The sequence below is a fragment of the Nyctibius grandis genome, chromosome 8 (assembly GCF_013368605.1).
Source record: "Nyctibius grandis isolate bNycGra1 chromosome 8, bNycGra1.pri, whole genome shotgun sequence".
Taxonomy (NCBI): Eukaryota; Metazoa; Chordata; class Aves; order Nyctibiiformes; family Nyctibiidae; genus Nyctibius; species Nyctibius grandis.
This window is the reverse complement of record NC_090665.1, coordinates 48,977,888-49,000,443: the sequence shown is the minus strand read 5'-3', so window position 1 is coordinate 49,000,443 and position 22,556 is coordinate 48,977,888. Positions and strand designations below refer to the sequence as shown.

The following is a 22,556-nucleotide window of genomic DNA, read 5'->3' as shown; positions in this document are numbered from 1 at the left end:
GTCCCAAGTCAGAAAGGGAGCGAAATGGTGACTCAGGCACTTTTGTGTGTCCCAGTTTCGCGGCAGCTGCCTTGCTCCAGTTCCACATGCTCCTTCTACACCCACCGAGCCTGTTACAGCCCACGCAGGGATCGCCAAGAGTTTGCACAGCTTCAGCCTTTGTGTGGGCTGCAGCTGCACAAGAGGCCAGCTGACACAGTCCTACACAGCCCCAAATCTGCGTAGCTCAGCCTCCGAGGGGGTCATCACCCTGCACCCAGCTTGGCCAGCCTGAGGTCTGGTCATCTTCCATCTTTGCTCTCTCTCTTCAGTCTCTCTTTTTCATAAGGAGTGATCTCCAGGTTCCCTTGTGGTGATCCCCTGCCACACTCCTACCCCTTCCCTTTTCACGGAGGAGCAGCTCACTCAAAATACAGCTGATTTAATCAGGCATGTAGGGGACATGTTGACATGACAGAAAAACTCGTCTTCCAGGAAGCATTAAACTGTAGTCCTTTGATACACCAGGGGATTATTCAATTTCAAGATTAAAATATCCAACTTTTCCATAAGAGAAAGAGCCCATAAATTATGGGATGATCACGTAAATGATCATACTTAAAATAAAACTATCATTTAATCTGTATTCTGAACAGCAAAAAGGACAGAAAAACCACTCACACCCCACGTAAGTATGTAGTGATTATCGTGTAGTACTCCCACCCCCCCCAACATAAATAGCCATCACGTCACGTGTACTAGCCTGCTATGTTGGTAATTTAGGACACATATTATCATGTTGCTGTACCTACTACATCAGCCTGAGTACACAGTCCATCTGTCTCCAGTACATGCTCTTCCCCTTGGAAGAACAAGTCCCAGCTCTTCTTCCAGTGATTTCCAAGTACAGCTCCACCACGTAGGGACGCTGTTCTGCAGGAGCCTGCTCACACTAGTACTGTCGTGTTACTGGAAAAAACACGTTACTACAATTTATATGTACATCATTTAATTGTTTGTTACGTTGAACTTTATAGAAGATTTTCCGAGTCTGACTTCAAATAATTGCTGTATTTTAATCCCCAGATGCTGGGAAACGAAGACATTCGAGGTCACTTTCAATGGAGAAGAGATGAGCATTGCCATAACAGCACATTGCAGACCATCTCCCGAGGATGGGAGCGTGGTGGGTAAACAATTTTCAGAACTCATTTTCTCACTCCTGTTAATAGACTTCGAGGAGATCATATCACTCCTTCCTGTGTATTCACACTGTGGCTCTCGCCGGAGGTGGATAAGCTGCTTTTCTTGGAAACAGGAATTATTTATTCTGCAGAAAAAAAAGCTCTATTATGCAGACTGCTCCTCCAGTTCCGTTTGTATTCTTTACTTTATTTAACATCCGCCACAAAAGTTAATTATTTTCAGCTCAGTGTCCAATATTTACAGTGTAATTAAAGTGGCTGACAGCAGATGTGACAATGGATGGCTCCACTGAGTTAAGCAGATTTCAGTGCGGTTATGCAACGTTTGTACTTACCACATCTGAGCAGCGAGATACTGAAATATTCAGAACGAAACAGCATCTGCAATTTCTTATTATAGTAACACTGATGATGCACAAATGCAAGACAAAGCCTGAGTTAGATTGTGAGAATGGATAAAGGCAGGTTTTATCCCAACTGCCAGTGGAGATAAGCAGTAACTCCTCTTAAATGTCTTATCCCAGTTTCTTGCATATCAGAGGATAAAGAAACCCTTCGAATAACTTGGCTGTCAGAGCCAACTCCACCCAGCAATGTTAGGGCACCTTCCTCCTCGCCCTCCTGTGCCTGGGAAGGAGTCTCTGGGCTGCTCTAGGTGCGATGGCTTTCGGCTCCCACCTTCACACAATCCTCTTGTACATCTCTTGTTGCTACTCGTCTGAAGGCAAGGGCTACTGCTTCTGAAACCGTCTGGGATAACAAGATGTGAAGCCAGCAGGGAGATACTTGCTTCATCAGTGCTGACAGTTAATTACGCTACAGAAGTCATCAGTGTGCACATCACGACTTTCACACCGGTTTTATTCGCTCGTAGACTTGACTTCAGGGATGAGCAGGACCGACCTCCGTACAGACAACCATCGATGTAATTATCACTGCTTAAATGTGTGGCTCCACCTTGTAAAGCTGATTGCAAACACAGTTGAGTTTGTCAGGAGCCCCCATCCTCCAGCTTTATGATTAGAGCAGCTGAACACGGCAGTTTCTCAGCTGATGAGCAGAGCCAAGCTGGGGCTGGGAGAGAGCAGCCAGTGTTTTCACAGAAACAGGCCACATCCAAGCACTGGAATTTAATATCTACAGCCACAAGGTACTAGGAGTTAGAATCCTTTCTAGTGAGTTTATCAGCAAATGATGTGTGCCTAGGGTGTCTCTGCCGAAATGTCTGAGACTCTCCAGACACGGGGCTGGCCTCCAGCTCAACACATTTATTTTCTGTCATGAAGATTGGAATTGAAATGGAAAATTTGAATGAAGACTTTTCAGGCCAAGAGTGACGGCTGTCTGGTAGGTGCAGGAATACGCCTGGCAAGCCCCCGTGCCCGTTTCACACGCTATAGGTGTAACTACCAGCACCTCATAAATACAAAACCAAGTAGCAGGCATGAAAACACCACCCTTAAGTTAAAATTATTATTGCTTTAAACTTTGAAACAAAAACATGTGTTTCCCAAACCTGTCCTCACGAACCCGCTCTCCTCCTTCCACTGCTTCGCTGGGAAGAGAAGCCGCCGGCAGCTGTCAGCAGCTCTGCTCCAGCCCCTTACCTTCTTGGTGACGGTGTCGGGGGGCACGTCCCGCCGGCCCAGCGGGTAGGGGTTCCACTGGCCGCTCACAGACACCTCCTCCTGCCCGTTGTCCAGGATGCTGCTCTGCTGCGACGGGGTCTGTTGCAGAAACGGTAGGGCAGCCTTTAGTCACTGTCACACCGCGGCAGAAAAGTCTCTCTTCATATTTATGTCAGTAACCAACCCAGTTAGACTGTAACACACTAGTGCTAAAATGGAAACACTTTTAAATTTCTGTGGTATTTCATTAACATGTAATCATATTGCTGTGGGACTCTCTGCAAGCAGGAGATGGTGAAAGATACATAAGAGAAATAATGAGAATAATGAATGATGAGAGAAAAGAGAAAATTAATTTAACGTAGCTCATTATTTTCAGAGAAACAAATTCTGGCAAAGTTCCACATTTAAACGTGCAGTCTGCCTGAATCATTTGAGTTAAAACTTTCTTACTGGTCATTCAAGCATCAAAAACTTTCTTATTAAGTACTTGCCACCAAGATTAAACTATATGCTTATAGTCTCTTCAGAAAACATTCCTTAATGGCAACATTGAACTCGTGGCTGCTGTGAGCTCACCCCACGCTCTGTGTGTCACTGTGTGGGGTGCTGCTCACTGACCCCTCTAGGCTACAGCTGGTGTGGTTCTAAGTTAACAGAGTATCATATATGTGACATTAACTGTAATTAAATGCTTTCTGGAGTAGGAATGGCCATAACACACATTTAAAGTTGCCTAAATGAGCTTGATGCTTTTATTATCTTCCACTTTTCTCTGCTTTTATACACGTTGCTTTGTCCCTTTTCCCCCTGGTTATTTCACTCCTGTTTTCAGTACTTTGGGGGATATGTGTACTTTTCCTGTCCCCTCCCAATTTTCTGTTATCTGTCTCTGATTTCTTTACTGTAGCTGGAGATTTGCTAACATGGGCATTGCTTTTTGTGTCAAGACTTTCCAAAATGCCCACACTGCACTACCGCTGACAGCACGTAGCGTTACGTAGTGCTCCTCCAGTTAACTGCTTATTCAGGGCTGATTAATGGGCATCTGCAAAGAAAAAAAAGAGTGTATTCTTCCTCTCTGCCATTCACGGAATTTCTTCTTCAGTTTGGATTAAAAAAAATCATGAAACGCTTCTTTAGATGACTGAAGAACAAATGAAACTGTTGCTTTGAAATATTAAAGCTGGTAACTGGGCTGTCAAGAACGTTTTTTAGGCCATCACCGTTGTGATGTGGGTCATCCCCTCAGAGTCCCCCCAGCGCGGGGTGCCCAGGGCTGCGCTGGGGATCTGCTCCCCTCCCTGTGGGGGGAGGTTATAAAATGTGCTCCGTGCCCTCCCCGTGCAGGGGATTAGTGGGGCAGCTTCCCCAGGGAGCTGCTGGGTTTCCTCCTCCGTGACACATGTGAATATGCTGATTATTTCTAGAGGAGGAGGTACTGCACACTCCCAACAACGAGGTGCAGCAAAGCATAAACTTCTAGAAGGATTGTGAGATGGATGCCAAAAATTGAAAGCATTCTTCTGAGAAGGGTTTCTTTTGTCCCTGCAGACAACGCTGTGCCGTTTCTATAAGCGACTGACTCATCTGCAGAGGTGAGTTTGCACTCCAAAGGGATGAAGTACAGAGGGTACTTTGTGCTTTCTCGATAAATAGGAAAATTCTGTGATAACAGGTTTTTCTTTTCATTTTCTGCAGTAAAATGAAATTGTCTGCTTGCAGTGTTATTAATGTACAGAGCTCGGACAGACTGCGAACAAACTACGTATCTATTAAGTCCAGGTAAGAAATGAAAAGCAGCAGTTCAACCACCCCATACATGGAGTCGAACCGAGGTAATAAACTTTCTCAAATAATAAGTAATTGCTACACTTGATTTCCTGATCGTTCACTGGACAATTAGACCTCACTCATCACTCTCTTGAATCTAGGCCACAAGAAGGAGGAAGGAGAAGAGGCAAATATTAAGCTGCTGTGGCCTGGATTCATTAAGAAATGCAAAATCCTTTAGAACATGTGAAGGAATAAAATTAAACAATACTAAACATTCAAATGATTTGTTCAACAATAATTTTTCACCACTTTCCAAACAGTACAGTAAGATAACACACCCCCTTCACGCATCCCATTTGATATGGGTATGTAGCAATGAAATGCTGGTGAAATATAAAGCAGAATAATTCCCATCAGACCACACCCCAAAACGTGTCACCCTAAACAGTTTCAGGAATTTCTTCAGACATCCATATATTAGTATCCATATTCATCTACAGCCTAAAATTATTAAAGTGCTATATAATACCTTATTCCTAAATGTGTGTAGAGAAATTGTACCACTACTTGATGTCAAATAGACTTCTTTCAAGGACTTGTGACAAGAATTAGTTTATACCCAAATAGACAAACAAATTCTTGGAAAGAAAAAACAGTATGGCCAACACGGGGAGCTGTGTCCAGACACACACACATCGACGGTTCAGATCTGACCTAGATGTCCTGAACTGAACAACAGAGAAGAACACACTGACGTGAGGACTCGTTTAAGCCCAGGGACAGCTGAGTGGGAGGTGTAAATGGAGTTAACAGTGTGTGGGAAGTCAGTCAGAGCAGGAGGAGCCTGGCCATGACCTGGGGGTGTGCACGCTGTTACCCTGTCCCAGCTTTGCTTGGCAGTACACCGTGTGCCTGTGTTGGGGAGCTGTGCGGGGCTAAGGCCTCTCCTCCGGCCAACCAACACAGCCTGGGCACGGGCTGCCATGGAATTATCTTATTCTTCTGACCAGGCTTGGATCTAACCTCTTACATCGGGCACTGGCATCCTCCTGTGGGAACTCCTGGCCAGTGCTGGCTCTGGAGCCCTGGCCAGAGATTGCCTGGGAGGGTGCCAGCTGGCCTGAGCCAAACCCCGCCGGAGGCCAGTCCAGCAATTCAGAGCACAGCTGATCACGTTTCAGCGCCTGGATCTGTGCTCTGGTGCCCTTTAATTACTCTCTGAGGGGTAGCTCGTTTGTCCCAACAGCTACTGATGCTAACGATGCTCCTCACTCCGGCCACCGCACACAGCCCCGGCCGTGCGGGGTCTGCAGCTGGCTGCTGCTGGGACACCAGTGTGAGAGAAAGGGCTCAGCATCTCACTCTGATACTCTGAAAATAATTCAGCCATGTCCCTCTCTGCCTTGTCACATGTGCTTTTCCCATCACACATTGGTTTGTGTACAATTGCATATGCACTTATCACCACTTATCGCTAATGGCTGTGAAATAAACAGTAAAAAAACAGGGAAAATGACTTTCTTTCTATAGGTATTAGTCAACAAAAGTTTAAAATTAGTTTAGGTGTGGTAGGCATGAACTCAAAACTCATCAACTCACAGCATACCTAATTAATGTTTATATGTTAAAATCCCTGTCTCCTGGAACCTACTTAAATGCATATTAAACATTCCTACATTAATTTTTCTAAGATCAAACAGTCAGAAAACAAAACACGTTCTCCATTTCTGTGCACAAGTAAGTCTTTGAAAAAAATATGGTCGCATCAGTCTGTAAGACGAGAGCAAAAAGCAGTAATGACAGCCATGAGAGCTGCTGAATCCAAAAAGCAAGACGCTGAGAAGGAAAACTGCGTTAGTGTCATCGTTGCTTTTTGGATTGTGTATAGAATAAGCATGAAGAAGAGGCGAAAGCTAAACCAGGAAAAAGCAAGGAGTATTATTAATTTATTTTGTAATGCCGGTATCTGCTGGCTATCCCATACTTACTTTCGGTAGAGGTAGCTCTTGAAGCATTTGGTTTTCAAATTTAGATTTAGTCTGCAAGTCTAAAGTCATGCTTCGGCCGGCATGCATGGCTGAAAACCCTCCAGAGTGCAGCATGCCAAGGCTAACTGTGTTGTGTTTGTAAGCAGCGGTCTGAGTAGAGGAAACAACCACGGGACAGGATATGAACACACATGCTCATCGAATTAAGTATCACACATATATGGTTAATTTCACAGAGTTTTAGTTTAAGCAAACAAACAGTACCGAGAAAGAAAGAGCTTTTTGGTGCATGCACTGGGGCACACGGAAGCAAATACATCGCTATTGTACATAAAATGGATACCATAAAAGACTTCAACACTGACAGCAGATGAAATATGTTATCTGGAGTTTGGAAACTGCGGTATATAACGTGGTACAAGTCTTTATTTTGCAATTACGGCCCAATTTTGGTACGCCTGCGCAGCCACGATGGGCCAGAAAACCTGCACCTAGCACCAGAGAGCACCAACGGCAGAGGAGGAGCCCCAACACAGGGCTCTGCGCCACCTCGGGGGCTTTGGGGCTGCTCCAGCTGGCAGCTGCCCGCGGGGGACAGGGCTTGGGGTGGGCTCAGCCCCGTGGGTACGGGGTCCTGCCAGCCCGGCATCTCCAGGCGCTCCCAGCCAGGTCCCCACCAGACAGCCCAGCTGCTTAGAGCTTCGACTGTCGTGTGTTGCAACCAGCAGGAGCTCGCTGGCACCTGCAGGGATGGCTATGAACTCAATTCATCGAGAGAAAACCACCAGTGGCAGCCTTCCCCGAGATAAGGTATTTCTTAGGCATACACACATTGTAAACTAAGTGTAAAGTTATTTCTTAAACAACACCTGGGCAGTGTTTATTTCCACCAGAAACGTCGCCACTTGGGGTGCACTGTTTTGCCCAGGTATTAGGTGTTTTCCAATCAGTTTTACACAACATATGGAAAAAAGCTGAAGGAAGGAAAAAGCTTCAGCCTTCCAGCCAGTTTTTAAAGCTTACCCATTTGATCCTTAATGATATTTTAACATATATCACACCCGAGCAACTGGAAGGTAAGGAATATATTAACACCAAACTCTTGAGTATCTAGCATAAAATAGATTTTGAAACTAACTTATGCACTTGACAACAGGAATTTTTCACAACCACTTCAGATGATGAAGTAAACCTGATTCATCAAGTACGTCATTAAATAGTCAAGGTCATTACGGAAATCATGCACTGTACTACTTGTCCTGTTTTGTATAGCAGGCAAATAAGCGTTAACTTCCTACAGCTAAAAGGAGTAATAACCATATTCCTTGTTAAAACCAGTGGTAGTGTATATCCAGGGATATTTTTCAGAGTTAAAAGACACCTTTAAATGCCCTCTACTAACAGTGACGTGAAAGCTAAAATACATTATTTTGCTTTTTATCTGTGGTGTTTTTCTTTACTGCCTCTTACGGCAACGATGTACCCAGCATCTTTTAATGCTCTCAAAGGGTTACTGAAGTGGGGACTTCAGCAGCACGCTCACGGCTGTTGACAAGGAGGGATTTAAATGGTTTTTATTATTTCAGGCAGTGCTGCAGCAGGTACTACAGTAGTAACGTGCACCGTGGTGCGTTACCCGTGCAGAGACTCTTCATCACCCCTTTACCTGGGAACCCCTCCCTCCAGCTGCTTTGGAGCACCCCCAGACCCCCTTTGTGGGCTGGTTCCTCTGACACCAACGCAGGAATGTCATTCCTGGGAATTCTGGTGGTTACCACTGCACGTGCAACGAGTTTGAAATACCAAAACACACAACTAAAGGCATTAATTGCAGAGAAATGCCAAACATACCCTGTCTAACCTTCTAGCTTCTATATGTCTAAGTAGCTGTTGTCTCCAGTCAGCGGGCATTTTAGCACAGCTCTCATTTCCCTTCACAGGGGTAGGCCTTGGCTTTATATCACCGCTATCGGAAGGCTTGTCGCCATAGTTACCCAAGTTATAGTCTGACGGTATCTTTTCCAGCAGAGCTGCCATTGTAGGCCTCGCTGAGACCGGCCTGGTTTGGGATGTGCCGTAACTCTCTGTACTGTAGCTTCTTGCAGACAACGGCCTCCTTTGTGTAAGGTTTTTAACTGGAAAGCTCCCAGTCTGGGCTTTCACTTCTTGGTAGGAAGGATGCTCGTCTTCGTACCTGCCGTTCCGCTTGAGGAACTGAGACTCAGAGACCGAGATGCTGCTTTGGCGCTCCACAGCTCCTCGGTACGGAGGCCGGCCATACCTATTGCTGGGGGGCAGCTCATGGGGCTCGCTGACTCTCCTGAACATGGACATCTCGGTGGAGCTGGCCAACGAATCCGCCCTCCTCAAGAACCCCGGCCGAGAGCCGTGGCTCGCGAAGGGGGCGCTGACCGCCTCCTCGTTCACCGAGGGCTGGGAGAAGGAGAACATGTGCTCCACGGGCGGGTAGCCGCGGTACGCCCTCGGGCTGACCAGATCCTGGGGCAGGTTTTTACTCTGCTGGGGAATGTACTCGGGGTTGAGCTGGAAAGGCGGCGGCAGCCTCTTCTCCGCTGTGACCTCCACTGCTCCCTGCGGGTTGAAGCTTTGGTCGAACTGGTAGACTTTCTTGGTGACCGACGACTTCTGCTGCGGCTGCACCTTGACGCTGCCGTAGGTCAGCAGCTCGTCGTCCAGCATGGGGACCGACTGGCTGCGGGACATGCTCAGCATGCCGTGCTCCGCGCCCAGGAGCTTGTCCACCCTCTCGTGGGTTCCTACAGTATCGTTACCAGATGCATAGTTTTCTAAGGGTATATTATACACTTTGTATGTACCAATGTCTATCTCATCGATACTTTGAGACTTCTTAAATTTGTTAGTTTTTAAATCCCTCATCATCGGAGAAAGCCGTTCTGTACTCTTGCTGATTGAAATAATGCTTTTGGAAGGATCGGGGCGACAGTGGATGTGGGAAAAGACGTTTGTGAGACTTCTGTTGGCATTTGAATCGTGGTACTCCCACGCTATTCCCGGAGTGAAAGTGCTAGTCATTTCGGGAGACTCTTTGACATGATCTTTCCGCTCAGGCAAAGGGCTGGTGGTGGGGGTACTTTCCAGTTTGGAAGGAAAAGCTGTCCTGTCTTCAAAAGGACTAGGGGTTCTGGTCCAATTTTGCCAAGGATTGGGAGGAGGCACTTCAGATTCGTGTGTGTTTCTGAGCGTGGGCTGCTCCAGCTCCAGGGGAATGCCGACTATCCTGTCTTGTCTAATCAACGGCCTGCGCCCGTGCGCAGATGTGCTTCTGGATTTGGTGCTCAGGAGGGGGTTAGCACTGGGATTCTCCACCGCGCTCTCCTCCGCCACGAAGCCCGTGTTGTCGTAGTGCGAGCTGTCGTTCCAGCTGTCGGCGAAGGCGTCGCTGAGCGGGCGCCGGTCGGTGCGCGGCGGCAGGCTCCCCGCCGGCGCGGACTCCCGCTGGCTCAGCAATGGCTTTGTTTCGAGGGGCTGTGGAAACGACTGGGCCAGCCTGCAAAAACAAAACGGAACAAGGTAAAACGCCTCTTAAAGCCCATCATGAAGACAATTATAAAGCAATTTAATATTCTCCCATCTATACTCTGGCTTTGGGATCGTGCTATGAGATGTGCCCCTGGTTTGCAATGAATGGCTGCAGCAGGTTTTTTGCACTGGAGTACAGATTGTGTGAGTACATACACAGAGAAACTCAGGAGTCAGTCAAAAGTCCTGAGTGGCTCAATGCCACGTTCATAGAAATCCAGCTGAACATATTTTCCTGCTTTAAAAATAATCTTCTGTGAGTGCAAGGGAAGATTTTTTACACTTATATTTTTTTTTTAAACAAAAATACCAGATTCCGTTTGTGCATGTTCTCACCACCAAGATTTTATGCGCCTCCAGTGAGCAGCCACCGGCCTCTCTTTAATGGGGAAGAGCCAATGGATGGAACTCCAGGAGGTGATTTATGGCAGGAACAGACTGGGGTTTCTGGTACGGTACGAGAGTGTTTTCAGGTTGCTGATAACCAGTGCAAATTACAACTTGCAGAGAACTGTGTTGTTCTTGGAGGTCCAGGGCCGAGTGAGGCTCAGGACAGCAATAATATGAGAGACGTACACTCTGCTATCTATGCTAAACGTGGGCCAGCTGCAGCTCAGGACCACGTGGAGCAGAATAATTGCAGCTCAATTACTAAGTGCTTTTAATGCGTGGTTATAGCAGATAGCTGAGAAACCAGCTGTAGAATTACTGACATTTACAGAGTGTGAAGGGGTGGCCAGCTCTGCACAGCCTGGGCTTTGAATAGCTGTGTCCACCTCGGCAAAACTGGGGTAACAACGTGGCATTTTGTTAATTGAATGCCTTAACAGACAGCACACGGTCGCTGAATAGACAACATGAGACAAAAGGCAGCCAGAAGCTGTGTTAAGGATGATCCCACCTGTTCCCCCACAAAGAGTTATTCACTGCTTCTTTAGCCGTGGTCTGCAAGGACCCCATTTTAACGTGCGCGTTGGAGGACCCTGAGGAAGCCTGGGAAGGGGAATAGTCTGAGTAAGTGCCTGAGGAAACGCTGTTATTCAGACAATGGATCTTATCTGCTTCTGACTCATCTGTCGATTCTGAAACGAAACACAGCAGATGTTTTCAGGAGGGGGCATTTGAAAACCAAAAACTCCAGAAAAATAATGTTTTAATTGATACTATATATATATATACACACACACGTGCACAAATATGCATGAAATACACATTAAAATCAGAGTGAAGTGTAGAACATGTTAAGTAACGTGTCTATCTGTGTACATCACATACGCTTTCATCTAAAAGGTGTGAGTCAAGTCAGTACCTTTCTTCTCTTTACCCAGAAGAACAAGCTTGGGCGGGTACAACGGAGTCTCTGGCATGGAAGGACGAAGCTCCCCTATCCTCATCTCACTGGCAGGGTGTCCAAAGGCATCCTGAGGAATAGAATAACGTAGAGTGAACATAGGAAACAGAATCCACTTCAAACTGGAACGAACAAACATCTCACAGCCGCCTTCTCATGAATGTGACAACATACCCAGACCCCACCATACGGGTAGCGTCTAATCGTGCTGATTTGTCGGCTGAAAATTCTAATTAGTCCTACATAAATACTTGTAAAGATTATGGTGATGTGTTCATTCTGAAAATGTGGACAAAACAGATGGAACTCGAAAGATATATCAAGGCCATGTAAACATTTTTGATGAAGTAAAGGTCACAAAAATGCAAGCTGCCAGTAGAAATAAATAAAAATTTAGAATAAACAAGTCCTACTTATTTCAGGAGTAAGTATTCCTCGTTCATTTATTTGTGGCACAGGTCCTTCCATAGATTCAACTGTCCCTAAGCTATATTTAATTGAAATGACTTTGACTCTAAAGCGTTTTTTTGCTAAATTAAAATGATTTGGATTTCGTAAACTTCTCATTGAGAGTTCAGCAAATCTTGACCTTCAAAGGCTGCTCTGCACAAGTGTTTTGCTGTTCTAGCCAGCACCAGGATATACACTGAGGCAATAAAGGAGAGAGGTGGAATATTCAGAGAAACAATTTAAAATGGAGTACCTAAACAAAACCCACATTATTAAAATGTAAAATGCTATGATATTTTCAAAATTTACTTGCTCTTACTCCCATGGAGAAAACTTTCAGAGGTTTACTCTCCATTAACTACTTTTTGTAGTAACAGTGGAAACAGATTAGTAGAAGCATTTGCCATGTGATTTATCCCTGAAGAATATTATTATATTCACACAACAGATTGTTTAATCCCTCTGCATTTGGTGTTCTACTGGAGGCAGCACCACACCAAACCAGCAGAGAACAGGTATCGTCACAGTCCATTTAGTGAACACCCTCGGTGCTAACATTTAAGCAAACAGAGCTAATACTGATTCTTACACGGTGTAATATACTCAAGACTTTAAACTACTTCCACATGCAGAGATCCCTCGCTGCGTACGGTATTTCTTAGGTAACAGCAGTGATGTACACACCACTTAAAGCTACCACCAGTGCAACAGCATTTGTCCAGTGCAGCACAATCATTTCCTGGTGCAATGTAACAAACTTATGCAAACTTATTTCTGAGAAATAAAAAAGTGCACAGCATTGGGAGAGTGTGAAATTCTCCACCTTTGGAGCATGGTGCATGTTAAGTTTCTTCTTGTACCTCTGAGCTGTTTGCACGCTCTTCTTTCTCCTTCCTGCCTGGGATTTCCAGGGGCGATTTGTGAGTGGTGTCTGTATCAGACAGGGGACTCTTTTGGAATTCTTTATTTTCTCTATCTTGAACCTAGAATCCCAATATTGTGCCATGAAACTTCCAAGAGTTTCTCCAAATAAAGTATTTTATTTATAAGCTTAAAATAAAACTACTTGCTGTAAGATAGGAAGAACGAGCAGTTCCATTTTTGACACAGATGAACACAGGTTTTTATTTCAGGTGCATGATTTCATGAAGTTTTCTATGTTATATTCTTTTTTTTTTTCCCCTTTTAGCCCCTAGTCCAGCTATTCCAACAAAAATCAATACACTTTTGCAAGAACTAGTCTGGCATTTGTGAACATGCCATGGAAGTGAAATATGCTGTAAAAAACCAAAATTGTATTCCATTTAATTCTACTCTGTTTAACAGGACCTTTTTTCTTACAAGCCCAAGAACAAAAAGGTCACTAATAGGAAAAAAAAGTATTACTAATAAGACCAATTGCAAGAACAAAGGGAAGACATAAATGCAATGTGTCGTGTCAGAACTTATTCCTCAGGGCTAACCAGAGAAAGATAGAGGTAGAGGACACAAAAATATGGTGAGCTGTTTCCCAAGAGAAAATATGTGGTAAAAGCCATTAAAATAACTGGGAAAGAGAAATAACACCAATTATTCATGCCAACAACACAAGAACATTAAATTATAATCTGGAGAAATGGAATTTTGAAAATAACCTAACTCTGAAGGTCTGCTTGCAAAGAGTACAAAGCCTCCGAAGAGAGGAGACCAGGGCTCTGGGCAGGCACAGCGTGCACAAGGCAGGGGAACGTGGGACCATTAATGATTGAGTTGTTCCAGAGGAACAATTAAATATACGTAGAGGGTTGGCAGTGCTTCTAAACTGGAGAAATCAAAGTTAGAGATCTCCAGTCTACGAAGATGTATTTTAGAATGAGAATTTCCCTTTCCAGTAGTTTAATGTCATACGGCCAAGCCCGTTAGCTGACATGGGCAGGATTCTGCAAAGATAACCTGCAGATGCTTATCTGACCAGTCGTCAGTCATGTGCTGCAGAGGATGGGAGACCTTCTGACATCATCCTCAGTTATAAACCATGAAGAGCCTCTTGTCCAGCTCTGTATGTGGTCTTCAGTGTGAGGACAGACGTCTCAGTACTGCCCTGACTTACAACCCCCTGATATGTGAATTGCACTCTCTGTGCTCTCCCACCTCAGGAGGAAACAAGCTTCTGTTGCTCTCCATCTAGATGGAAATGCACCCAACTGCACACATCTCACCAAGGTTGCTGCCCATAGACAGAGCCTCAGGCCTTTTGCAAAAAAGCCACTTGACAGTCCATCAAACATAAACCAGGCCTACACGTCCCGTGTATACGAGTTTGTTCAGAGTGCCATGTCCAGACATGTAATACTGCACCTCCTGAGTCCTCATGCAGGTGGGGACAGACAGAGCAGCAGCCTCAGGGGGTCAAGTGATGTCTTGGACTGATTTGATGGAAGGTAGGTTTTATCTTGGAGGCAGCCCTGAATAATGCCCCTCCAATTGAGACACTTACACAGAATCACACAGAATTAATCAGAGAGCCCTCTGGGATCATCGAGTCCAACCATTGCCCTGACACCACCATGTCAACTAGACCAGGGCAGATAAGGTCAGGCAGAAGTCAAAGTCACTCAAAATGAACTTCAAGACATTTGATGTCCTATCTGAAGAAAGGTCTCTTGTGAGTCAGAACTCCAGATGAGTAAATCATTACCTCCTTTTCTCCTCTGACAAGAAGGCACCAAGGTCATAACCTCAGTAAGGATCTTTTGCACCATGGAGAAACCAAAACCTCTATAATGAAGATATTTCTGACTCCTGGTACAACACAGGTAATTCTGTTGCAAAGAGCTTCTCAAAGTATGGGCTTAAAGCAGCTACAAACCAAAGATCTTTAGCATATATTCCTCTCCCAATCAGGAGAGACTGTCATTGTGCATCTCATTAGTGGAAAACAGCTCCCACAACAGACACATCAACTGAATCAGCTGAAGCCAGCCATCCTGGGGGAAATAAAAGTGTGTGAGGCTTCCTGGAGAGGCAAGATGGTCTTTTAAGACATTGTTTCTCAGGGAAAGGCTACATAACGCACCAAGTTATTCCAGACTTCTTTTTGTCCAAAATGTGCATCTTTCAAAAAGACTTAGGACAAAGAAGAGGTTTATTTTAATTGATGATTAATTAAGAAATTGTTTGCCTATTATCAGTGAAAGTGAAGGATGATACAGGGGATTTGAAATGTAGCTTGCTACTCATTTCAGATGCTCCCTTTAATTATTTAGAAACAGTTTTGTGAAGAGACGTGTAAATTAACTGCAAGAAAACCCAAAAGAGGTCAGAAAAGAAAACAGTTTATTTGGCCTCTGAGGATGAAAAAGTGAACATTGCACCTGAAATTAAATTACCTTGTTATTAGAAACTGTCTTCTTCAGTCTAAATCTATATCAGAACACACCTGCATTTTCAAACAGTCTTTTAACTTGAGGCTTGAGATCATGTCTCCTAATTATCTGAAAAGCAAATGGAGCTTATGTTTCATTTAATGTGTTACAACTGAAATCATGCTCATATTATTCATAAAATCATTCACACTTTTTCTACAGTTTCCCATACCTCTTCTTTATCTTCATGCCAGAAGCCAAAGAGAGGAAGTAAAATCTTCCCAGTGTCATGATTTGTATGAATGACAAGAACACTTTTGTTTGTTCCTTTAGTTGACGAGATAGTTGTGTTACTAGTCTTGACTAAGTACTAGGGAAATTAAGATCTGAAAAAGTTCCACCATCTTCACCATTATATTAATAGAAGATGAAAAATACATCTGCACTGATACGATGGAAATAGTCATGCGCTCACATCAGTTGCTTGTGGTAGAAAATTAACTAGGAAATTGCAATCACATTATTTAATTGCATTTCAGGAATTGCCTGGGTCTTCAGCAGGGTCTTCAGCAATTCAGCTATTTTTACAGAATGCTTTTTGTGATACTCATGCAATTAACAGTTCATGTACATGCACAGAAAAACTAAGTATGATTATTTTTCTGTTGCAAAAGTGAAGGCATTTTTATCAAAGAATGAAATGTAAGAATGAAATTTGTCTTCACCTTTTTCTGTTAGAACACAGTACGTGATCACTCAACCATTTCAGAGTAACTGCAGTATTTTATGGTGCTGCTGCCATTTACTCTTTCCAGAATGGAGCTTCCCTGGGCTCTGCATGCTCACAGGACTCGCTGCTGTGGCTCAGTTAACTGGGATGGTAACATTTTAGTTTAATAACTCAACATTTAGGTGGTTGTACTGGTTTAGTTTTAAACTATTTCTGAAGCCTGCATCACCTGACACAGTCACAAGACCAAACACCTAATGTCTTTGTCAGACAACATTGATTCAAATTCCAGATAGATAATATGTGTGTGTTCACAGCAGAGTAATTAAAACCCACAGAAAGCTATTAAGAAATTCAAGTTCAAAAGCCAGATGATACAAAAGAAATTGTTTGTATTCAGCAACAACAGCAGAACTGTCAATACTCATGCCACAAGAGATAAGTTGGTTCAAAGGCCAGATTTACTCAGGAAGAAAGAACTTAATGAGTAAAAAGGAATAATGGTGGAATTTAAGATTTCAGATTTTAGATAAAAACACAAATGATTTAACTTAAATATTTCAGTTTGAAGTACTAATTGAAACTGTGCCCAGATTTGAAGAAAGTCTTCTGAAGCCATCTTAAAACTTTTGGGTTTTTTTTTTTTAGGAAATTAAAATGTTTAACTGTAAATAAAACACACAGTACTGACAGAGCAGCTACAGTGACTGTGAGATATGTAAGAACAGTCAATCTCTGTTAAACAATGAATTTATCATAATGTTTAAGCAACAAAGGAGTGAAAAGATAATGTGATTTTTTTTCCCTCATTTATTTCTTTTGAACATTAAGACTTCATAAAGATTTTCAAGAATGCTGGTATTCTTGTAGACCTGTCCAAGCTTATAAACTATCAGCACGTACTGCCAGGGTAAGAGAACATAGACTCACAGACTGGTTTGGGTTGGAAGGGACCTTAAAGCCCATCCAGTTCCAACCCCCTGCCACGGGCAGGGACACCTTCCACCAGACCAGGTTGCTCACAGCCCCATCCAACCTGGCCTTGAACACTGCCAGGGAGGGGGCAGCCACAGCTTCTCTGGGCAACCTGGGCCAGGGTCTCACCACCCTCACAGCAAAGAATTTCTTCCTCAGATCTCATCTCAATCTCCCCTCTTCCAGTTTAAAACCATTCCCCCTTGTCCTGTCACTCCATGCCCTTGTAAAAAGTCCCTCTCCAGATTTCCTGTAGCCCCTTCAGGGACTGGAAGGTGCTAGAAGGTCTCCCCGGAGCCTTCTCTTCTCCAGGCTGAACAGCCCCAGCTCTCTCAGCCTGTCTCCAGAGCAGAGGGGCTCCAGCCCTCTGATCTCCCTTATTTATAAATTGTGCCTGCACAAAGTAAGTCGTTAGTGAGAATGGGAATGAGTAGATGCCCTCTGAGATCAAGGCTCAGCTCTTTGTCACAGCTTTGCACAAGGCTGCAGCATTTAGGAATTCACCTTTCCCTGTCTGTGTTGTCAGAACAGAGGCTTTGCTACTATGCAGAGTGATCCACTTCTGCCACACATCATAAGGGCCAGATTCTGCAACTCACCGTAGGTCGCTGTTCAGGGGGTGCCTGATCTAAAGTTCCCTGCAGTCGAAGAAGCACTCCTGCTGTCTTCATTAACTTTCGACAAGGTTAATTGGCTATCTACTACATGTAATGTGAATAGAAGCAGCAGAACCTAATGGCATAGCAGGGTCACACAGAACAAACTCATTTGTCACTAACATATTTGACGCAGAAATACACTTACTTAAGTCTGAGGTGTAAATGGTGATCAGGTCCACTCTCCTGCTAATATGCAAGTGTCTCATATCATTAAAATTTAGGAGAGTGCTTGTATCTATCAATACCAAAATTCAGATCGAGGCAGATTTAAAACCAAAAATTCAATCTGATAAACTCAGTAGCACTGTGAAAACCAGCAACTATAAAACTAAATTAACTTTACAGAATGAAACTAGAAAGTGTTAGGTATGAAGCTGACAGCAGATGCAGAATATCATTTGGTGGAGTTATGTTAAAACTGCATCTCGAATTCTTGAGAGGAACAACAACCCTTTTACTTACCTCCACTGAAATCTCCTTTGGTGCCATGGGCCACTTGTGCTCGTACTTTTCGTTCACCGTTTGCTCACTGTTGGCAGTTGGTGTCGAGTTCTCGGGCCGTACTCCGTGGCTTGTTTTGCCCACCAGATTCTGAACTGATTTTACCATATTCTTCAAATCCTCCGGGTAGGGAGTGGGATAACGTTTTAGATTTATTTCAACCTGAACAGTCATAAAAAGAATTAAAGCATAAATGCAAAATGAAACTGCATGCAAACTAAGACCACGGTTACAGTGCTACGGCTAAGTGCAAATTCCTCACATTTTTAATTAATCTCTTTGAGGTAACGTGTCACATATAGGTATCTTCATGGATTTTTTGGACTGAAATTTGCTCTCGTTACACTATGTCAACCTACAACAGAACTTCAGTGACATAAAAACCGGATGGGAATGGTTCCCTCTAAGCCTTTTACCCTCTGAGAGTATTGTATTTTAATTCTACACTTTGCTTGAGAGTACCGACATATTAAATCACACTTTTCCAAAACAATACTGGTGTAAATGCAGAATTAATTTAGCTATGTTCAGTGTACTGAATTAATCTGGTTTATCTATGGCAGCTGAGAACAGAATCTGGTCTACTGGGAGCTATTTGCTCTTTCAAATCTATAATGTATGTACATGCACATAAGCGTATCTTACTCTTCTCATACAGAAAATATAGGGAAACAGGCTCAAACCACTATGGAAAAGTCACCTAAGTCACACTGAAGAGTACTTTGACTGTCAGACCTACAGATTTTCTGGAAAACTCCACGTTTTAGGTTTATAATTTTTATCACTCAGAAGCAGAGAAACATTGTATTTCCCAAGTCCAAAGCAACCCTCATTTGAAGACAATTCTACAAAACCTCAGGGTTGAGTGAAAGGGGAAGAGAGGCTGAGAAGGCTCGTGGATGACATCCCCCCCGTCATCTGGCAAGACATTACACCACCAGCAAGTGGCTCTGAGGAGATGGTGCAGCACATGACCACGTCAGGAATGACCCCAGCAGGACAGACGACACACATGATGCTGCCTTCTCCTTCTACCTGTGTTACAGATGTATTTTGGAAATGCAGTAAAGTCCTCAATGGAGTAAAATTACAGCTCCTGGAGCAAGCTGTGCATGCCAGGATAACTGTTCCCCATCATGAGGCTGTGAAATGTGAAATTACTCCACATTTACCATGTGACGAGGATTTGGAAGCATTTACCACAAAGTAGCTTTCACCTCACTGTGTACGTGAGGTAAGCAAGGGGAGCTTACTTTTAACAGCTCACTATTATAGCTGTTGGATTTTAAATTCCTAACGAGGAGGAAAAATGTAATTTTGGATTCAAATGAATATGGTCTGTTGATAGGAATGTTTTAGAAGCAAAAGCATGATTGATTTGGAAAATAAAACTATACGAAATACTAGCATATAATTCTGAACCACAATAGAATAAACATTACGGATAATAGATTCTGACATGGCTTTAAGATAAAATGTTAAAATATATGACTATGATGTCATATGTTAATAAAGAACTTGAACAGAAAAAATAAATTAAGTCTGTAAAGCATTACTAAAGCTCTGGTTGATTTACGGTTGAAAGAAATCGTACTTAGACGTGGCCTAATTAGGCAACTGCTTTTTCACAAAATTCAGACCATGATTTAAGCGTGAGGTCTCCAGACAAACATGGCTAAAAGTCAAGTCACAGAGCAAATCCTCAGCAAGTACCAGTCAAGGAAATTTAACTGAAAGACTCTCAAGAGAGAAACAAGTCATAGACAGGGATTTCAGCAATTAATATTAATATTAAACAGTAAAAATACTGGCAGCTGTGGTAGGTGCTATCCACTAGAATGCAGATATTTTCACCACTGATTTAGACTTATCATTACAGAGGAAATCTGTACTCCCTGTCGACACAATTCTTGTATGTTCAATGCTACATCAGAAGTAGCACGACCCTGAAAAGAGAATTTTCGAAGTTCAAAATTATTCGTGGAAGAAGTTATTGAACAATTTCAATTACCAAATCTAATTTAACATAGAGTTGGCTGAGAGTTCAGTTTTAACTATGAAAGATAAAAAGAGAAAACTATGTGTGCTTTTTAAAATGCTGCCAATGTTTGTGGTTACTGCCTATTGGTAATTTCAGTTAACCTTCAAATTCATCCCAAAAAGGTCTGGTGAAACGGCTAAAAATGTAGGTGTTAAAACCTCCCTAAGACCTACTGCCACACATGGCTGGAGGGACACACACGAAGTTCTCAAAAGGTTCCAACAATTACGTTTTAGTTCACGCTCACGCGTCTAAACACAGGCTGGTGAACAGTTCAGTCAACTCTTCACAACACTTTTATGGTCATTCATATATAGAGATAAATTGGCATTACTGGGAGAGAGCACGGCCGTACCAGAAGGATGCAAATAAACATTTCTGTCTTACTAATACCAACTGAATTTGAGCTCGTGGCTTGGGCAAAAAGGCTGTTTTCCATGATAGGGAAAAACCCCCACACACCTTCAGTGGGAATCTTTTCCTCTCGCAGCCTGGCAAGGTTTCCCAGGTTTGAACAGTATTATTTCTCTACTTTTCAGTTTTTACAAACTACAGGAATTTATGGGTATCTGGTGTACACACAGTGAGATCCGAGCGAGGAGAGATGCTCTCTTTAAGGTACACAGACAGGAGGAAATATCTGATCGGCTCCTAGCTCCCTGCTTAGCTTTTCCTTTAATAATTCTTCTCTAAATAAGCAATAACTGTAGCATCAGCTGCAAAATGTAGTGTTTTGGTCTGATGAGAAGATGTTAGGATCATTATGGAGGAGAGGGACATTGGATTGCGTATTGGAACAGAGGAATCTCATGCACAAACAGGCTCATGTACAGCAGTGGTTTATACCCACTGTCTGTGTGTGAGAGGGAAAACAGGTAAGTAACAACTCCAGGAAATATAGGAGTGCTGGACCCTTCCACAGCTAAGGAGCAGTGATACGAAGGATAAAGACTGTCTTGACCTTTGGACGGCCAAGCCAAAATGTTACGGAGAGGTGCAGCCCCGTGGGACACGGATCACCCACAGGGTACCAACGGCTCCTGGCCGCAGGCTGCCAACATAAAACCCTCCCAGATGCTCTGTTTTCCATAGATGACCCATAAACCTGCAATTCATCTGGGGTAAAATTTCAGTTTAATCTATTTATTGTGAGGCAGAGGTTGCTTTTGGACTCCATTTTCTAAAGCAGCAGAGTCCATTATCTCTGGTGACAAGAGTTAGAGGCAAATTCCTAATTGGGAAAAATATTAAAAAGAAAAATCCAAGATTTCCAAGAAAATCTACATGGAATGTTAAATAGCTGTTAATAACAGTATTGTCAATTTTAAAAGCAAAATATGATGTGATTTTTGTCTCTGGCAACACATTTTACATTGGGTAACCTACCACAGTTAAAAATTTGCAGTGTTTAAGTGTTTGATCTGGGGTAATTCCTTTATATCATTCAAGAAATAGAAATTTTCATGCCACGTAAACATAGATGGTCCTGACAACATCCCTCTAACAATGTAAGCGATTAAGGGCTCAATTGAAAATTCTGGGATTATATTAATTTCCAATAACTGGGGGAGGACATTCACGTCTTGATCTTCATTTTGGGTAGGTTACAAAGCTGATGAGCGATACCCTCTCCACAACACATTCCTGGGTAACTCCATGAAGTTGCAAAGCTCTCATTGACTTCTACTTTGAGAGGAATATGGATATAATGTGATCTAAATATTTCTACAGAACTAGGTGGACGTTAATTCTAAGTCTCTCAACATTTTGTGTTAATTCTGTCTTCGTGACAGAGCACCTGTCACATTAGGAACCCGACATTAGAGTTATGGGCCTGAACTGACTTATGAAATCAAAGTTTTGCTGTCTAGACAACAATAGCAAAAGCAGAAATTGGTAATGTGTACTTCAGGGAGAACAGATACACTGCTCCTCCTCAACTGCTGCACTTGACACGTGGTGACAAGTACTTTCTGGGTATTCAGAGCACAAAAAAAGTTCCATTCAAGATCTGTAAATTGGGCCCTGTCCATAACATGTGAATATCAGAATAAATAAATCGAACTTACCTTAACTTTCCCTGCATTTTCCTCCTCTTCCTTTTTTTCTTCAAATTCAAAGGCAACAGTCATACGTTGCTGTCTCTGCTCCTCCCATAAAGTAGGGTTAAAGCTATCACTGTCTGACTGGAAATCTACAGTTGAATTGCAAACAGCAATGCACAAGTGATTAGTGCACCCAGCAGAAGACTGGCAATGATCTAAAAACACATGCTCTGAGTTGCTCCTGTAATCTTGGGTTATTGCTTTAAAACTTGAGGGAGGCAATGAGAGAAGTAACTGATAAACCGTTACAGAGTTTAATATTG

General features: G+C 43.2%; 1 protein-coding gene and 1 long non-coding RNA gene across 3 annotated transcripts in view; one reads left to right on the top strand and one right to left on the bottom strand.

The window, feature by feature from the left end:
• The window catches only part of LRRC7 (leucine rich repeat containing 7), a 162,208-nt gene that overhangs the window by 9,772 nt on the left and 129,880 nt on the right, over window positions 1-22,556 (bottom strand). Inside the window, exons 14-21 of one of the 2 annotated variants that reach the window (XM_068406148.1) lie at window positions 22,258-22,382; window positions 18,109-18,309; window positions 12,799-12,921; window positions 11,447-11,558; window positions 11,039-11,219; window positions 8,428-10,105; window positions 6,577-6,726; window positions 2,792-2,911 (exon numbers count right to left, since the gene is read on the bottom strand). In XM_068406148.1, coding sequence (XP_068262249.1) covers window positions 2,792-2,911; window positions 6,577-6,726; window positions 8,428-10,105; window positions 11,039-11,219; window positions 11,447-11,558; window positions 12,799-12,921; window positions 18,109-18,309; window positions 22,258-22,382 — 2,690 coding nt within the window. The remainder of the gene's footprint in view (window positions 1-2,791; window positions 2,912-6,576; window positions 6,727-8,427; window positions 10,106-11,038; window positions 11,220-11,446; window positions 11,559-12,798; window positions 12,922-18,108; window positions 18,310-22,257; window positions 22,383-22,556) is intronic. The other variant, XM_068406147.1, reaches the window with a different exon arrangement.
• Window positions 1,073-4,598, top strand: LOC137666289 (uncharacterized). Its single transcript, XR_011048631.1, has 3 exons — window positions 1,073-1,165; window positions 4,367-4,410; window positions 4,514-4,598. It is a non-coding gene; the product is annotated as an uncharacterized lncRNA (long non-coding RNA).